This window comes from Alternaria triticimaculans, assembly GCF_023758025.1.
Source record: "Alternaria triticimaculans strain BMP 0046 chromosome Unknown scaffold_12, whole genome shotgun sequence".
Taxonomy (NCBI): domain Eukaryota; kingdom Fungi; phylum Ascomycota; class Dothideomycetes; order Pleosporales; family Pleosporaceae; genus Alternaria; species Alternaria triticimaculans.
The window spans coordinates 967,058-984,029 of NW_026055969.1; the positions used below are offsets into that span (position 1 = coordinate 967,058).

Here is a 16,972-nt window from a genome sequence, read left to right on the forward strand (position 1 = left end):
ACGCTAATTGACTTACTAGGGTGTTCTTAGCGATTGTTTCCTTCCCGAGCAGCGTGGCCGAGCCATAGCAATCTATTCACTGGCTCCATTACTGGGCCCGGCTATCGGGCCTATTGCCGGTGGTTTCATCTCTCAAAACACGACTTGGAGATGGTGTTTCTACGCCACCACGATCTTCACAGCAATGGTGCAATGTCTCGGGTTCTTCCTTCTGCAAGAAACATACGCACCAAAGCTCCTTGAGTGGAAGCGAAACAAACTGCGTAAAGAGACAAGCAACGAAGAACTACACACTGAGTTCGATAATCCTGATCGAACGCTTGCAACAACTATTAAAATCGCCATGAGAAGGCCGTTCAAGCTGCTCCTCACCCAGCCCATTGTGCAAGTTCTAGCTTGCTACATGGCCTACCTATATGGCCTCATGTATCTGATGCTCTCGACCTTCCCCAGCTTATGGGTCACGCGCTATGGTATGACTATAGGGATTGGTTCTTTGAACTTCATCTCCATGGGCATGGGCTTCTTCCTCGGCACACAGATCACCGCACCCCTCAATGACGCCCTCTACCGCCGCCTAAAGAAACGCAACAACGGCATCGGTAAACCAGAATTTCGCATTCCAATCATGATCCCTGCGTCTCTTCTCGTTCCAATCGGCCTTTTTTGGTATGGTTGGAGTGCACAAGCGCAGGTACATTGGATCATGCCTAATATCGGTGCTGCGATATTTTGCGCGGGTGTTATTGTGGGGTTTCAGTGTATACAGACTTATCTTGTTGACAGCTATACACGGTACGCTGCGAGTGCTATCGCGGCGGCGACGGTGCTCAGGTCGTTGGCTGGGTTTGGATTTCCGTTGTTTGCACCGGCCATGTATGACGAGTTGGATTTTGGATGGGGAAATAGCGTGCTGGGCTTTATTGCCTTGGCTTTGGGTGTCCCAGCGCCGTTCATGCTATGGAAGTTTGGGGAGAAGTTAAGGAGTAGTAGCAAATTTGCCGCGGGCTGAAGGTGTCGCAGAAGCGTCAATACCCGCCTCGTAATGTGGAATGCAACACGCGGGGGCTTCATGTTGCGAAATCAGATTAGACGAGAGGGCTAATCGAAGTGGAATACTTGAAAGCATACTAGAATAGCCGCACGCTATCAGTCGTGACTTGAGTTTGTCATTCTAAACACGTTCTTCGTAAAACACAAGTCGTGAGCGACAAATCGTCTCTATCATTCCGCCCTTTGTCCACAGCCTAGCTATGTAGAGCTGCTTTTTCAGCTGGTACTAAAACTATGGCCTACGCGATGGCCGATGACGCCAACTGCGTGTCCATCTCAGTCGTCAATTTCGTAATGCAGCGATACATTGAGCCAGCTTCGTCAGTTCCACCTCTCAGTCTTCCTAATCACACCCTGGAGTACAGCAATTAGAGCATCCGTAAGTATATCCAAGATCGACATGTAAAGAAAGCATCGTGAGATGACGGCTGCAGCTTTATCGTCACCCTGAGCATCTTTGGGGCGTCGGCGACACACCAGCCGGGCAACACTCCAGCGAAGCACCTCAAAGCTATCTCAATCATCCCGCATACCAGAGCGCGCCTTCAATGACCAGCTCAAACTAAGACCAGGCCCCAGTCTTAGTCAAGATCGCATTCTCCTCTTGGTTGAGGTGTCTGACAAGCTACCTAGGGAGTGGGGGGTGTGCGATTGGGACCGTGCCCTAGCAACCCGCGAACTTCCCCGCGTAAACACACTTTTGCTCGACCAGTACTTGCGCCGCAGAGGCCGTTACTCTAACAACCTTTCGCGTCGAGCCCTCAGATACTCTACATAATACCGAAATGTCCGACGAAGATCTCGAGCAGATAAGACGCGCGCGCCTGCAGCAGTTACAACAACAGGGCGGGGGAAGCGGAGGACAAGGAGGCGAAGGCGCCGAGCAAGATTCGCGAAAGTAAATACAATTATACACGAAGATCAAGGTTTCTTACTAAGGCAGAGTTACAGGCAGCAAGAGGGTACGTTTTCAGAATCTCTCCTGGCGCAGACATGCATCACTTGACCACACACTCCCCCTTCGCCCACTCGTCCAAACCCCGCCGTCCATTAGCAACCACGGGCTAACCCTTCCCATCAGCCGACCAGCGTTCCTCCATTCTCTCACAAATCCTTCTCCCCGAAGCAGCCGACCGTCTCGGCCGTATCCGCCTTGTCAAGGAATCGCGCGCAACCGACATCGAGAACAGACTTATAATGCTTGCGCGGACTGGCCAATTACGACAGAAGGTTACAGAAGATCAGCTCAAAGAGATACTGGGGGCTGTAGCAGAGCAACAGGAGAAGGAAGAGCAGAAGATTGTTGTCAACAGGAGGGGAGGGAACTGGGACGATGATGATGAGCTCGAGGAACTCATGAAGGATGTATAGGGAAGCGAGGATAGGTAAACAAAGAGAGAGAGACACACACACAGATGCTGGGTGTTGCATTAGGCGGTGCTTCTGGGACATGCAAGGCAGGTAGTCTTGCGCATGAAAGCCAAGGTACGACTTCTCATGGCAACTTCACGACGTGCATCAAGTCGTACATGATTTGTGACTATTGTCCATCTGCCGGTGGTTGTTCAATACTCGCTACTTAGTTCTCAATCATGACGAATGATAACCTGTGGATTAGTGAAGAAGCAAGCACAAGAGAAGAACAACATCAGATGTGCCGTTCGATAAAATCGCAGCCGCAAATGGGAGTAGTACCACCATCCGCTTGGTGCAAACAGTGTGCGCAGTTGAAAAGAGGGTTCGGACGAAGTGAGGCTATAGATGCCGCGTGAAAGACTCAAACATTGTTCTAATGCTAGGTAAGCGTGGGTTTCTACCAGTATACCATCTTCCGAGTGTTATCTGAGGTATAGATGAACAAGCCAACCTGTCGCAAAGACCATGACAAGCATTTGCATGTAACCCCCAAATGAAAGTACCGGATTCGATCACAAGCGCGATCTTGGAGTTGTCGTAGGCATTGAAACCAATGATCTCACGTCGCTGCCATCCTGGCCATACCCTCCCTATCCTCCGCGCTCAAGGTATTGGCCTTGGCAGCTTCCTTCCATCTCTCAAGCTGCTCATACTGCTCATACTCCAGCTTGCCTTTCAATAACTTCAACAGCTTTGGTGTGAACTTTCCCGTTGCATATACGACACCATCGTACTGCTTTGCGAAGAGCAAGATAACTAGCGTTAAGAAGAGTACGGGGCCGTCGGAAGCTTTTTGTTTCTTGATTCGGCGAAGCATGTCGTCGAGCATCGATTGCTTGGCAGCAGCCAGCGAATCTGTAGATGGATGGTTGATACCTTGTTTTTTGTTGAATTTCTCCAAAGCTGAAGATAGTGATGTATTATCCAGAAGCATCGTGGACTCCAGCACACTCGAGAGCTTGGTAACATTCTTTCTTGTTTTGCGGCTGAGGACTAGACCCTGCGCTCGTGCTTTGGCAATAGTATCGGGTATAAGGTCCTTGTGTGCGTAAGTTGCAAAGACCTGAGCAAGCTGGCTGTGCACTTTCTGGTCCATGACTGAAACTAAGCCGGCGCTGTATATCCGATATCGGGTGAGCATGCGATCTGTCCAGTACATGGCAAAGTCCTCTTCATTCAGTGTTTCGAACGAGGACACGTGGAACCAGAAGCGCTCTTCTAATAACTTCTCAACTGGTTTTTGTTGGAGGAGAAGGCGCTGAACAAGGCCTGTGGGAGGAATCATGTCTTTGATCTTGTCTCGAGTGAATTTCACGTCTTCCACTAGGGTTGGATCGTCGTGTAGACTTTGCCATTGTGCCTTTGCAGCTTCTTTTGCGTAGCCAGCGAGCTCGTCGAGTGCTCCGTCTCGGCGCCTTTCAGTGAGTATCAGAGTGCCGACGCGCACTATCTTCAGCCCTCCAGTGGTCTCGGAGAAGTGAGCGACAATGGAGTTCTTGGCTCGGCCGGCCACCTGCTCCCTTATAGTTGGTGGAAGACGGGAGCCAATCACTTCGGTGACATCAAGGGTACAACCTTCTTGTTCAAGGATGCGTACGCAATCTTGCTCTAACCTGGAGATCCAGATCAGTGATACAGCGAAAGAGTCTATTACCTCAATGCCTGAGAGTTGCTGGAAGTAAGACAATGCGACTTGGGAAGACTGGAAAAGTTCGATGAAGTCGGAGGCGAATCTTTGCACGTCGAGATAGGCAAGAGCGCCGGACTGCAGATCGTAGACTGTGGTATCGCGTTCGGATTCTAGATATCGCTTGGGTGTGCACAAAACGCTAACGTCAGTTTCCTGGATGTTGACCTTGGAAGTAAGATTTTCAGACTGCAAGAGTCGCTCGAGAGTATGCAGAATGAACCATGTAGGGGGATTGTCAGGCAAATCAGCTGGTTTGATATTGAGAGTCCTGTACAGAGTGAGCATGCGATGCATCTAAGGCAAGTCCTGCACTTACCGGACATCATCGACCGTCTTTTGAATCATACTCTTTACTATGTCCGCGATCTTGTGAGCATAGGCCTTAGTGTAGATGTAGCCGTTAGTTTCCAGGACGTTATAATCTTGACTGGACAGGAGGAAGTCAAGACTCTTGGAAGAGACACGGTGCTGGGCAATGAATTCGGCCTTGGATGCCAGTCCCCCAGATGACAGGCGAGTGACTATCGTGTCTCGCTCATCTATGGGAATAATGCTTTCCTCGTCCGCGCTGAACAAACATAGCTTGGGGTGGCTTTGGACTAGTTGATGGACAAGTAATCGACCTATGTCGAGGTCGTTGGCCAATGTGGAAACCGGTATCCGCTGTGTCTCTGGTGCATGCTTCAGCAAATGTAGCCAAGAGAGATTACGAACGCTCACCTTTGGTCACGCGGCTTCTGAAACGAGCCTGGACAAACTGGAGCGTAACGAAAGCATGGCCGCTGGAGGACAGCGCAAGCCGCGGAACAAAATCGGAAGTGTCTTGCGGAGGGAAGAGGGCGAAGATGTCCTTCACATCATGTGCGGTAAACATGCCAGCTGGACGTTGGGTAGCGCTGCAGACTAGATTGCCAACATGTACTGTTCAGGAACAGTGCTGTGAGCTCGAACGGTTCGGCGGCGTTGGAGTATATAGTGCAAGGGAAAGCGTCAGAGGCTGGATTGCGCTGATTGGTGGGGAGCGGGCATCGGGCGGCAGAACACCGGGATTGAACAATGTTGTGGCTCATGGTCGAGTGCGCGCAGACATCCAACCCATTCCGCCCACCGCCACCATGTCTCAATTCCGCGCGGCCAAGCTGGACATTGGATGTTTCGCAAAGATTCGCAATATCCGCGACCACACCAAGCGGAAGGTGTACTCGGAGAATGAGCCAGAACGGCATGCGCCTCTGCACCTAACGCTCCCATGGCGCAACGACTGACGACGACACAGACAAGCTCTGCGATACCTGATCCGCAATACCACGCTTCCGCAACGAGTCCGCGCGCAGGCTCAGCTCCAGCTCTCGCAGATGCACTGCTACACACGCTACACCCAGATCAAGAACAGGTGTATAATGGGCGGCAAGGGCCGTGGTGTCTTCAGCGACTTCAGAATGGGCCGAGTATGCCATGGCCTTCTCTTCGCGCGACGCAGGGCTGACGATGCTACAGTATCAATTTCGCGTAAACGCTCTCGCGGGGAACCTGCCGGGCGTGAAGAAGGCAAGTTGGTAGCTGTGCTTCTACGAGAACCCGACTGGTTCCATGTACAATCCCACCTACTTTTGGCTACACATGTAGCCTTGCACATGGCCGCTCTTCGGGCGCACACTGTGAGACATTGCGTGCGAAATCTTCGTGCTTGACCCATCTCACTGTCTACTTTGCCCTCCCCTCGCTCTCTCACCGTGCGAGACACCCTTTCCTAATCGGTTTGCTCTCACCACGCGCTACAAACGACGGCAGCGGCTACCCACCGCGCCAGTGATAAAAGCCGACTTCCGTAGCCATTACACCTACAATCCCTACTCCCGCAATAGCTCTGGCTGCCGTTTTCTAGCAGCTCACTTCGCCACTGTCTACGGTCCATAGACGCCCTCAAGCATCTGCGTCAGCATGTTCCGCCGCATAGAAGACACTCTGGAGCCGGATCCATCATTTCCAGCCGACCTCAACCAACTTGGCTTCTTCATCAACCTCTCAGGTGATATCCGTATGATCGACGCGCCCGAGAAGCCCTATGTCTACCACGCCACCAACAATGAGCGCGTCAACGAGGTGCGCCGCGAGGCCATGCAAAGTACATTCCAATTTCCATTGAAACACTCGCAGCTAACACATCACAGCCTGCCAGCGCAAGGAAGCAGAGAAGCGCCTGTCCTACCTCGGCCTCGAGTGCATCCACCTTCCCGACTTCGCCATGACCAAGCCCAATGGTCCACATGTACCTATCCTTGCTCCACCGCCTGACCTCCTCAAGACGCGAAAGCGATTGATTGTACTGGTAAACGACACCATGCAAGATCTAGGCATCCTGGCGTATAGACAGTTGCAGCGGGAACTCGGCATCAACGGTGGCTCAGTCGTCAACTTTGCCAAGGAGATGGTCAAGTGCTCGGACACTGACAACACCGCTGAAAGGGACGCGAAGATTTTCAAAGATGGTCATGTTCTCCAAGACAAGACTACCACTCCTGCTTTGATTGTCTTGAACGCGGGCCAGCTGCTGTACTCGCACAAGTACGACCAGGCCATGACTCTACGCAGTTGGTCCGCCATGCCACGCAAGTCAATCGCCCACGACATGGTCCGCATCCGTGACAACGAGAACCGTGTTCCAGGTCATGAAAATGCCAAGAAACATGTCAAGACTGTCTTTGACGAAGTCATCTGCAACCCCGATCGTGTTGCAGCCGACGCAGAAGTCTACGTCATCGCTATTGAAGACGGAACGGAGAGTATCTTGAACCTGCTCACGCACGACTGTACGTCTCCTGGCCCTGCTTTCACCTGAGGAGTTTACACTAACGTATTGTTATAGTCGGCAAGTATGGTACCCGTATCACGGCCATGGCGTTCATTCACTCCTTGATCGACGACTCCCAAATCAAAGATGAACAGATTCGCGCTTTCATGCATCAGCGCACACGTCAGTGGCGATTCAGCGATCTGACATGCAACCCCCAGCACTGTGTCGACTTACCGACTGACTACAATCGACAAGTCAACGGGCCTTGTTCTGCAGACACACCATCAACCATGCAATCAATCAAGCACATGTCTTGGCACGCTTCGATTCCTACAGGCCCAGTCTCGGCTCTAACGAAGGCTTTCCACAGCCTCGCTCTCAGCGTCACCTCTTCGGCCGGGGCTTCCACTCCAACCGCAACATCAACCTCTACTAGTGGAGAAGAAAGCACAGAATGGTCCTCGGGTCAAGCTGTCATCTGCCCTACCTTCGCGGGCGGCGACAATTCGGTTGGTGAATGCATCTTTACCTACCCTCCCACCCAGCATGCCATTCTCTCTTTCTTCCAAGACGTCGCGCAAGACCCGGTCCACTATCGCAACCCACCTGGCCTCCAAATCTTTACCGAAGCCCCCAAGCCCAGCCCCGAAAATCCTCTTGCACTATCTTCAGACCACGAGAATGACGCTGGGCTCTACTTGCAAAATCTCTTGCCGCAGACGATGTCTGAGCACGCTGAGCTAGATGAAGCTCGCGAGCGGCTCGCCGAGTTACAAGTTGCCTTGTCTGCCTGCCCTACTGATGCTGCAGAGCTAGACAAGGGTCGCGTCAAGTTGGAAGTTAAGGTGAAGAGCATGGAGGCGAAGATTGAGTCTTTAGAGATCAAGGCGCTGAGTCACGGCGGACTGGCCGCGGGTGAAGTGGTCGAGAAGCGCGAGGATTGGAAGCCGCAGGTTGAGGGTCCCCAGGTACCATTTGCAGGGACCATGGTGGATAGTGAACTGTTGAAGGCGGCGGGGCTGATGGAGTCTGTGGATGAAGAAAAGGCTTTTGTTTGAATGGCGAATGGCAGCTCTAATCGTGTAGCGAAGATGAGGGGATGATGGCAAGTCCCGGATGGAAAGGACACAAAAGCGTTTGTTTTTCAGCCATCCTACGCACCACGAACTCCTCCTCTTGTCACGTCAGCACGAGGAAGACGTCTTTTGGCTGCTCGGCGATGGACTTAGGGTCATCTACCTTATTTGCATCATGTCCTTGAGAATAAGACCACAGCCTCAATCTCGCTTATCGTTGTCCTCAGGCCTAGGTTCAGTACTCAACTGATTCCCGTTATAGAACTGTTGAGGTACATCTCTTGCCCGCTGGTCCGCCAGCGTTCTTACCCTCATTCCACCCGAAGTTGCCTGATCCAGCACAGGATCGTGACTGGGATCCCGGGTAGGTCTGCTGCCCATGGTACGACCACCACCGCCATGGTTGTTACTGCTACTACCATCACCACCTTGCTCGTGTTGCGCCCCGTAGCCTATAACGGAGCTGATGGTACTCCCCACGTAGCCAACAGTAGAAGTAAGAAGCCCAAAGGCCCCGCCAACGATGCCCGTCGCGGCTCCTGCTATACCTCCTCCAGTGCCCCCGGAATACGCATCCGAGTAACCCTTTACTGGCACCAGTACCAACGTCGCACTGGGCGCTAGATCAATATCGCCCAACTCGACGGCCTCGTCGCCGGCAGAGAGCTCACGACTGGGCGATGGAGCGAGTATATGTCGGAAAAAGTAAGGAGGCAGTTGTTTGTTGTTGATGTTCTCGTCATCCTGGGTCAATTTCCCAAACTCAGTGTCAACCCAGGACCGCACGTCAGTCTGCAGGGTGGCGGAGCGAGGGAATGTAGAGCGAATGGTGCGGCCATCGAACAAACGAACATTGAGAGCGACGGTTTTGGAGTTGGTGCCTCGCGAGGACGTTGGCACTGGCTGTGATGTGCCGGGGGCTCGTAGTGCGCCCTTGTTCCTCTCCTTCTCGCGTTCTGCTTTGCGCAATTCGGCATCTACTTTGCGCGCTGCTTTGTCGGCTTCTATTCGTGCTTTTATACGGGCTAACTCTTCGGCATCTTCTCGTTTCTTCTTTCGCAGGGCGTCGCGGGCTTCTTGTTGGGCTTTGGTGGCGGATGTGGATGGGAGAGTGGGGTGCTGGGAGCCTGTGGCTTTTTGCTTGCCTGGTGTGTTGGACGTGAGGGTGGGTAGTGAGGTTTCGGGGAGGCCATACAGGTCGTCTTCGGCTGCAGCATTCGCTATACTATTCGTAGGTTCTGGTGTGCTTGCGTGTGGGGGAGAGGTTGGTGCTGCGTTGGAGGCTGGGATGGGATTCGCTCCCAGGACGCGTCGGATTGAGTTGATAAAGTCATCTCTCGTGGCATCGCTCTTGAGTTGAACTTGGAGTTGGCCGTTCTGGATGACGACGAAAGTGGGCACGCTCGAGACATCGGAGAAGGCAGCCAGAAAACCGGCTTCGGTCGAGCCCGCTTCGAGTCGCAGGACGACCGCTTTTTGGTGGAGCAGAGTCGACAGCTAGACATGCATCATCAGCGCGTGTTGTGAAAACCTGGCCGAGTCCCAACGTACCCATCCGCTCTTCAGCCACTCGCCTTCCCACTCGTGGCTCGTGGCGCCGTCGTCTACGCAGCTAGTCAGCCACGATGCTACCCAGATTCCGATAGTGCACCGTCACGTACCTCGAACGAAGCAGGCAACGAGTTTCTGCTCCTGAATGGCAAGCGCGATTCCGCTCTGTAGGCTGCCTTGGTGGAACATGTTGGTGGGTGGTGGTGGTGGCTCCATGTCTGCACTACCGCGGGGATTAGCCTGGGAACCTGCTCGGCGCGTGGTACCGAGGGCAGACGACGCACGAGCATGGCCGGCGGCCGTCAGCGCCCGCTTCACTCAGTGGCTTATTCACACGGCGTTGGAGATGTGCAAAGGGAAAAGATGCAATAAACAGTTCTATCGGTAATGCCAAGCCCATGAAACCTCCACGCCGAAGAAGGGTAATGCTGCAATAAGCCAATGCTAGACTCGCTCTATATCCAAACATCAAGCCAGAAGGTGCTGCACAGCATGTGCCCCTTCTGCTTGGTCCCGCCGTTCCGCTTGGGCTTCCCAATGATGCCGACCGTGTACAGTGTCGGGAGTGAGTGGCATATCCAAGTTGTTGGTCTTTTCCCAGTCAGGCCAAAGCCGTGGCCCCTGGGCCCTGGTATCGGCTTATAGGATGGTGCACTTCTTCTTGTTCTTGGTCGCCGACTGCTGGGGACGGGGGCTGAGGACGGCGCTGGGGCAGGTTAGGACAGTCATGCAGGGAGCACATGGGGACGTACCGAATAGCTTCGTCAAAGACACTCTTCAGGTTGCGCTGTGTGAGGGCGGAGCACTCGAGGTACTTCTGCGCCTTGATCTCCTTTGCGACCATGACGGCCTGCTCGTACTGGATGGGCGCCATCTTCTTCTGCCTCAACGACTCCTTGGTCGCCTCATCGTCCCTCAGATCGAGCTTGGTGCCGACGAGGATAATGGGAACGCCGGGCGCGTGGTGATCTATCTCAGGGTACCACTGGCAGGGGGTTAGCGGGTGCGCACGCGGCGTGGCGGGCGGCTTGGTACCTTTGCCTTGACGTTGTCAAACGACGGGGGGCTGACGATGGAGAAGCAGATGAGGAACACGTCCGTCTGGGGGTACGAGAGCGGGCGCAGTCGGTCGTAGTCCTCCTGGCCGGCCGTGTCCCACAGGCCCAGGCTTATGGGCTTCCCGTCGACCATGACATTTGCCGAGTAGTTGTCGAAGCTGGGCGAGTTAGCTCACGCGTGGTGCAGCGAGGGGCGGGCGTACACGGTGGGGATGTACTCGCCCGGGAAGGCGTTGGTCGTGTACGAGATGAGGAGACATGTCTGCGCGGTTAGCAGGCTGCGCGGCTGTCGCGGGGGCGGCGAGGCTCACCTTGCCTACAGCGCCGTCGCCGGTCACGACGCACTTGAGCGATTGCGTCGCGGGAGCAGCCATGGTGCGCGAGGTGTCGCCCGGGGAGCGTGGCTTTGGCGGACCCGGTTCGGCGGAGCAACGGGGCGGCGAGGGTGGAGCGGATCGAGTCGGGCGCAGGGCAGGGCAGGGCAGGCAGGCGGCAGGCAGGCAGGCAGGCAGGGCAGGACAGGGCAGGGCACGATGCAGATGCAGCGAGGCGGCGCGTGGGAGGTAGAGGACGCACCGGCGAGACTGCGCAGCACGATGCGGGTAGCAGGTAGCTTCTGTGAAGGCGCGGGAGCTATCTGCAGCGTAGGGGGGCGTTTTATCGCTTGGCAGGCGGCGGGTCACGAAGCGAGCTGGAGCTGGAGCGACCAAGCTCGACGAGCGCGTACCCTCTTGAAACCCTTGTGCAACACGCTGCTCACGCCTGCCATCCGCCGTGCTAGCTAGCTACGGGCTCGTGCTACGCCTACATGCTTCAATACCACACAAACAGTCCCTCGCCGCCTTGCCTGTCCTCGCCCACCAGCTGCTTGCACACCACCAGCCTGACCACGGCCTCGTGCAACTCTCTCATGTCGAGAATGCCGCGCTTCTTCCCGTCAATGTACGACACGTCCACCACGACTCGTTTCAAGTTGGCCGTCGACAAGGCTCCCTCTTGCAAGAGCGCCATCAACCGATCCGGTGTCCCAACCCCGTAGTCGATTCTGCTCTTGCTCAAATGCGCGACCTGGTCTGCGAGCTTCAGGTGCTTTGCAAACAGCTTGGCCACGCTGGGCTTCTCGACTCCCTGGGTAGGTAGCCCAGACTTGAGACATCGGCAGACGTCTGCCGCTCGCATCCCAGAGCCCGTCACTACAAGCGTGTGGGGAGCGCCGGGCGGCTTGCATGGCGTCGCCTCCAGCGTCCCTGCCTGCTTCTTGAGAAAGGCAGGCAGCTTGTCTGTAGTTCGCGGCTCCGTCCAGCTACTGCTGTCCTGCACCGTCCGCGCTGCTTGACGTCAGCCTTTCACGACATGTCTCGGGCGCTCAAACACTGACCAGGAATCCACAAGTCCTCGAGCTCGACACTGCTCAAATCCTTCCCGTAAAGCCGTGTTCGTGCGTTGACATAGTCGGCAACAAGCTGACCATCCATGCGCTCAAAAGCGTGATTGACTCCCAGCCCTTGGTCCAGATCGTCTTCAGAAATCGCCTTTGCTTTCTGCTTCTTCTTCTCTTTGCGTTTGGCCTTCTTGGCTGCTTTTTTGCCGTCCTTGCTGGCTTCGGGCTCGGCTTGCCGTTTCCTTTTCTTCGACGACGCGTCAAGATCGAACTGGGCTTCCATCAGGGGCACGCCTCCCTCTGATTCCGAGTCGGACATGGTGAGACTAGTGTTTTGTGTGACGGCGCGACACCTGAGTTCGCGACGGAAAAAGTTGCAGCGCATCGAGCTTCAGCTGCTATCGATAAGCGGCTAGCGCAGATGCACGCCGGGGAAGTCGCGCTACCTTGGTAAGCGACGCGTTTCCCTGACGCCCATCAACACCCGCCTGGGCACCCACCTCGCCTCTCGCATGCCTCTTTTGCCATGGCCGAGTCTGCGCGCAAAACGCAGCGCCTTCCCCCGCGGCGCGACTTGCAGCCGACACCCGACAACGACGCGTCCATGGAGCCCACGACACCCTCCCACCAGGCCACTAGTGTGGGCCCTGCTCCAGCAAGCAGACGGACGCCAGCTCTTCGCACACCAGCATCGGGCGCGACACCGCGGGGCGGACCCGCAGCTCGCCCTCTTCCTTCGCGCAGGATTGCACCCACTACTCCCCACGCGATACGAGCCCTGAGAGAGCGAGCCAATGCGGCAAGGACCCCAGGAAACACCCGGAGACGAAGCGGCCGCGTACAGAGGGAGACACCGCGGGACATACTGCGCCATCTTAGCAGAGGTACGGCTCTTGCAGCCGCCATCTCTCACCTAGCTAACTGTCCATGCAGCCCTCGCTCGTGAACCGCGCCCGGCCCAGCCCTCCCCACAAGCCCTACCTCGGCGAACGCGCCATTCCGCCCTCGACCTTCCAGACGTCGAAGACGGCCCTGCCATGCCTGCGCCCCGTCTTTCAATGCCCCTGGAGAACATGTACGACGACGACGATAGTTTCCACAGTGCCCCACCACGGCAGTCTCTCCTACCAGACCTACCAGACGACGTCGATGGCGGGACCGTACAATCGCTCGAGTTTGGACGGCGAGCCATCAGTGAGGATCCACGCTTCATGTTCACGGGAAGGCAGAGTGAGCGATTCGGCGACCTAAGCGAGCTCGGGGCGGTCCAGGAGGAGTACGAGGTCGATGGCACCTTCATCAACACGCGCGCAGATGGCCTCTTTGATCCTGCAATCGACGAAGCTCTAGATGGAGACGAAACCACAGTACAAGCACTGACCGGGCGAAGAGACGCAAGGCCGAGTGAGGAGGATTTGGGCGTATTTGGAGAGGCAGAGGACGATTTAGAAGAGCCTACCTTCCGCTTCATGATACCGGAGCGCATGCGTGTGCCAGCCCAAGAAGACGTACAAGCATTTCAAGACGAGCGGGAAGAAGACGAACAAGAGCCGGATGACGAGCTTCTGCACCAGTCCGATGATTACGACTCACTCAATAGCGACGACAAGGACGGAATAGCTGCTGCTTTCGACGGCAAAGACCAAACAGTAACCGCCGGCATGTTAGGTTGGGCATCAGATCCCCCTGCAGACAACGACGCCGAACTAGTCGCCTATCGAGAAGAAGAATCTGCAATTGATCGAAGCCTGCAGGCCAAGTCGCCCAAGCAAACACATGTAGCCCAGATGAAGAGTGTTCGCAAACCGAAAGAATACATGGTATCCGAACACGGTATCGGCTTCCCCTCGTTTCCAGCCGCGCCTGTCAAGAAGCTCACTTTGAGCTTCTTGAAGTCGCAGGGAGGCAAGACCCAACTCAATACGGAAACACTCGACGCACTCGTACGCACGACCAACGACTTCTTCGAGCAGATTAGCATAGATCTCGCAGCATATGCACAGCACGGTGGACGAACGACGATTGAAGAAAGCGATGTCATCGCGCTTATGAAGAGGTATGCTGCTCTACTCGACTCTGTTTGGCGTACATGGCGTGCAGACTTATAGCAGACATATACGTTCGGTACACTGACTTTCAAGCAGGACTCGCAAGACCACCGGTACCTGTACCTCGTTTTCTCTGGCGCAAAGGATGCTTCCTAGGGAGTTACTTCAGCAGCTGCGTATGGAGCGTCCGGCCAAGTTGAAGAGATATAAACGGAAACGATTGAATGCTGTCCGTGAGGAAGACGAAGATGACGACTGAAAAAGCACGGTAATGTCTCACGACCAATCAACGCTGTGGCGTACTCTCCGTTGGGTGCCCGACATGGGCTTCTTGACGACCATCCAAAACATGACTGAGGTCGCGAAACTGAGCGCGTACCTACTTGGAGTTAGATGATTGCTTGCAGGAAAAGAGCGAGGCGGCGAACCGTACCATGTGAAGATGTACTGCGTGTGGTTGTTTCGTAGGTTCACGGTGGGCGCCCTACCAATCGGTACGCCCTTGGGTTCACGTTCATAATTTGTGAGCAAATCAGGCGCTGTGTCATAGTTAGATACCCCAATCACATCATCGAAGAAAGATAGATTACTTACTCATCGTCTCCTCCACCCATACAGCCTGACTCCCGCTATACTCGGCCATCTCCTCGACACTGGGAAAGAACCACTTTCCCTTTTCCGGCTCGTTTTTCGGCGTAAACATGTTGCCCTTGGGCGGTATCCTCAACAAGCCCTCAATCGTAACCTCACCCTCAGGCAACGCCCCATTCTTCTTGCGAAACCACTGCGGCGCAGCGTCCTTCTTGATCCACCCCCTACACGCCAATATCTTATGCACATTGCCGCGCGCATCCCGCCGTTCGAGCGGCGTAACAACCGTGTACCCCTCTTCGCCATCCAAAATCCGCGGCCCAATCAACATTTCCTGATCATGTCTCAACACGCCCCTCGCATAGACCCTGCGATAGTCAAAATCCTGAATTGCAGCCGGGTCGATTCGCAGCGGGAGTTCGAGAGGCGGGAAGGTCAATCTATCTTCAAAGCGGGCGACTAATTCGGTTTTCCAGCCCAGACGCTGCACTTGCCAGCATCCTAGTATGAAGGCTGTGACGGGGATTATCGCGAGGATGATTAGGCCGGGCCCATGTTGTTTTCCTACTCGCGCCATCTTCGCCGGCCGGTCGAGAATCGAGACGAAACTTGGGTCCAGGCCGGGGCCGCCGCCCACTCGGCGACTTTGTGAGCGGAGGAAGAGGATGCGCGTGTGCGGACATTGGGGTCGCGTGGGTGGGGGACGGGCGTGGGCGGTGCGGAAGAATGCCGATGCGGGCTGTGAGTAGTATCGCCGGAAAAGCTTGAGGAATGGATTTGGTTTCGACATGGCGGGTGGTTGGGTGGATAGAAAGTTGGGAATGGCTCAGTCGTGTCGGATATGCGGGCTGCGAGCTACCCGGCTGCTAGACGCCGATGCGGTATGGTTCCCGCGTCTTAGCACCCGCCAACCTAAGCCTGGCTCTGGGCTGATCTCGACCTCCCATCGCACTGCTCCTCTTACATCACTCTTTTTTCACTCCCATCCATGCAAGACTGCAACATCATGGCGGATGCACAGGACCCACCAATGGATCGAGCAGAGATGGCTGCGAGGCGGGATAAAGATGCGCTTCTTGATGTTTTGGATACTCGACTTGAACACTATTTGCATACACTGCATGAATATCACGACATTATGCAGCAGCTTTCCGCAGAGCTGTCCTCGGTAAGCAATGCTTACGTTTGGTTAATGGCACGTGGTGTTGATGCCAACAAGGGTTACATGTCGCTTGCTCAAGCAAACTTTTACAATTCGTCCTCTGCGATCCGGTACGGACAGGACTGCTATGACGAACGTATGCAGAGTGTACGCAAGGTGTGAGTTCTACAGTTTCCTTCGAGATTTCATAGCTACCAGGGGTGCTACAACGATCCTCTGGAATGTCTATCTACCTTATGTGCTCTGTTGACAGACTACAGCCATGTCTCCGAACACGGATGTACCAAGAAGAACGATCGACCCCATTTTTCCATCAAATCTTCCGCTACCACTCGCCAGGACGCGAGCCTTGACAACCACATGAGATCAACAGAACAAGCGAACGAAGTCCAAGGACCGGGCCTCCCTTCCACAGGTTCAGAAGCTAGAGAAGGAGAAACAGGCCCTACTTCCGATTTGGATGACGAACCCGCCCAAGGATCAAGGGACAACCAAGAAGAAACCGGATCTGTCGGAAAGCCTACAGATCCTCTCAGATGGTTTGGTATCCTTGTTCCGCCCGCACTACGTACTGCGCAATCGACATTTGTAGGTGCAGTCGAAGGCCCAATCCCCCAATTAGCCACCGTTGTGAGAGATCTACGGGCCCAAGAGATCGAAATTGGGAGGGTGAGGAAGCAGATTAAAAAAATGTAGAGACGAGTCAGGTGCTGCTTGTGGGGATATTAGGGAAGATCGCGCATGAGCACTGGGTTGCGCGCATTCGATGTCGTGACTCGGGTTGGCTGCAGATTGTTGCGCGTACTTTAGACTAATCAGTAGCATTACGCGTTGTCGCAACACTATATTTACTCTCGGCACTGGTTTATGCCGACTGGAGACAAGAGTAGCTCTGGATGGGCGTATAATATGCGATGATTCACCTCCGCTCTATTGGTGGTCAGCCGGAGTAGCACAATAATTTGGTCGTTTTATTCCCGTGTGTGCTGGCAGGGGAAGGCCCACTAGACTTGGGACGATTTCTTTCTCGATCATGAAAACTTTGCCAGATCAAGATAGTGGCGCGAGCTGTGCCACCTTTGTTGCTTGTAAAGCAATCATTCATATTGCCAAATTCACGGATATTGCCGAAGAGGGTTACATCAAGGTAGT

The 16,972-nt window shown here is 54.7% G+C and overlaps 8 protein-coding genes across 8 annotated transcripts; 3 read left to right on the top strand and 5 right to left on the bottom strand.

Annotated features, from left to right (window-relative positions):
- Positions 1 to 184: 184 nt before the first annotated feature.
- On the top strand, positions 185 to 2,424 carry J4E78_007863 (uncharacterized protein; the record flags this gene model as incomplete). Its single annotated transcript, XM_049368466.1, has 2 exons — positions 185 to 602; positions 2,135 to 2,424. The coding sequence occupies 2 exons, from the start codon at positions 185 to 187 to the stop codon at positions 2,422 to 2,424; spliced, it is 708 nt and encodes a 235-aa protein (XP_049220120.1).
- A 604-nt stretch (positions 2,425 to 3,028) lies between these two features.
- J4E78_007864 (uncharacterized protein) lies at positions 3,029 to 5,033 on the bottom strand (the record flags this gene model as incomplete). The annotated part of the gene is made up of 3 exons (XM_049368467.1): positions 3,029 to 4,427; positions 4,476 to 4,830; positions 4,880 to 5,033. 3 exons carry the CDS (start codon positions 5,031 to 5,033, stop codon positions 3,029 to 3,031), a joined length of 1,908 nt encoding a protein of 635 aa, XP_049220121.1.
- Positions 5,034 to 5,274: 241 nt separating this feature from the next.
- Positions 5,275 to 8,011, top strand: J4E78_007865 (uncharacterized protein; the record flags this gene model as incomplete). The annotated part of the gene is made up of 6 exons (XM_049368468.1): positions 5,275 to 5,381; positions 5,436 to 5,607; positions 5,657 to 5,711; positions 6,117 to 6,284; positions 6,331 to 6,969; positions 7,026 to 8,011. The coding sequence occupies 6 exons, from the start codon at positions 5,275 to 5,277 to the stop codon at positions 8,009 to 8,011; spliced, it is 2,127 nt and encodes a 708-aa protein (XP_049220122.1).
- A 219-nt stretch (positions 8,012 to 8,230) lies between these two features.
- Positions 8,231 to 9,769, bottom strand: J4E78_007866 (uncharacterized protein; the record flags this gene model as incomplete). The annotated part of the gene is made up of 3 exons (XM_049368469.1): positions 8,231 to 9,526; positions 9,581 to 9,633; positions 9,691 to 9,769. The coding sequence occupies 3 exons, from the start codon at positions 9,767 to 9,769 to the stop codon at positions 8,231 to 8,233; spliced, it is 1,428 nt and encodes a 475-aa protein (XP_049220123.1).
- A 450-nt stretch (positions 9,770 to 10,219) lies between these two features.
- Positions 10,220 to 11,012, bottom strand: RAC1 (Rho GTPase protein rac1; the record flags this gene model as incomplete). The annotated part of the gene is made up of 5 exons (XM_049368470.1): positions 10,220 to 10,286; positions 10,333 to 10,565; positions 10,616 to 10,796; positions 10,842 to 10,900; positions 10,950 to 11,012. 5 exons carry the CDS (start codon positions 11,010 to 11,012, stop codon positions 10,220 to 10,222), a joined length of 603 nt encoding a protein of 200 aa, XP_049220124.1.
- A 439-nt stretch (positions 11,013 to 11,451) lies between these two features.
- J4E78_007868 (uncharacterized protein) lies at positions 11,452 to 12,338 on the bottom strand (the record flags this gene model as incomplete). Its single annotated transcript, XM_049368471.1, has 2 exons — positions 11,452 to 11,966; positions 12,017 to 12,338. The coding sequence occupies 2 exons, from the start codon at positions 12,336 to 12,338 to the stop codon at positions 11,452 to 11,454; spliced, it is 837 nt and encodes a 278-aa protein (XP_049220125.1).
- Positions 12,339 to 12,623: 285 nt separating this feature from the next.
- Positions 12,624 to 14,326, top strand: J4E78_007869 (uncharacterized protein; the record flags this gene model as incomplete). Its single annotated transcript, XM_049368472.1, has 3 exons — positions 12,624 to 12,903; positions 12,953 to 14,075; positions 14,224 to 14,326. 3 exons carry the CDS (start codon positions 12,624 to 12,626, stop codon positions 14,324 to 14,326), a joined length of 1,506 nt encoding a protein of 501 aa, XP_049220126.1.
- Positions 14,327 to 14,343: 17 nt separating this feature from the next.
- J4E78_007870 (uncharacterized protein) lies at positions 14,344 to 15,448 on the bottom strand (the record flags this gene model as incomplete). Its single annotated transcript, XM_049368473.1, has 3 exons — positions 14,344 to 14,446; positions 14,501 to 14,606; positions 14,662 to 15,448. 3 exons carry the CDS (start codon positions 15,446 to 15,448, stop codon positions 14,344 to 14,346), a joined length of 996 nt encoding a protein of 331 aa, XP_049220127.1.
- Between the last annotated feature and the right edge of the window lie 1,524 nt (positions 15,449 to 16,972).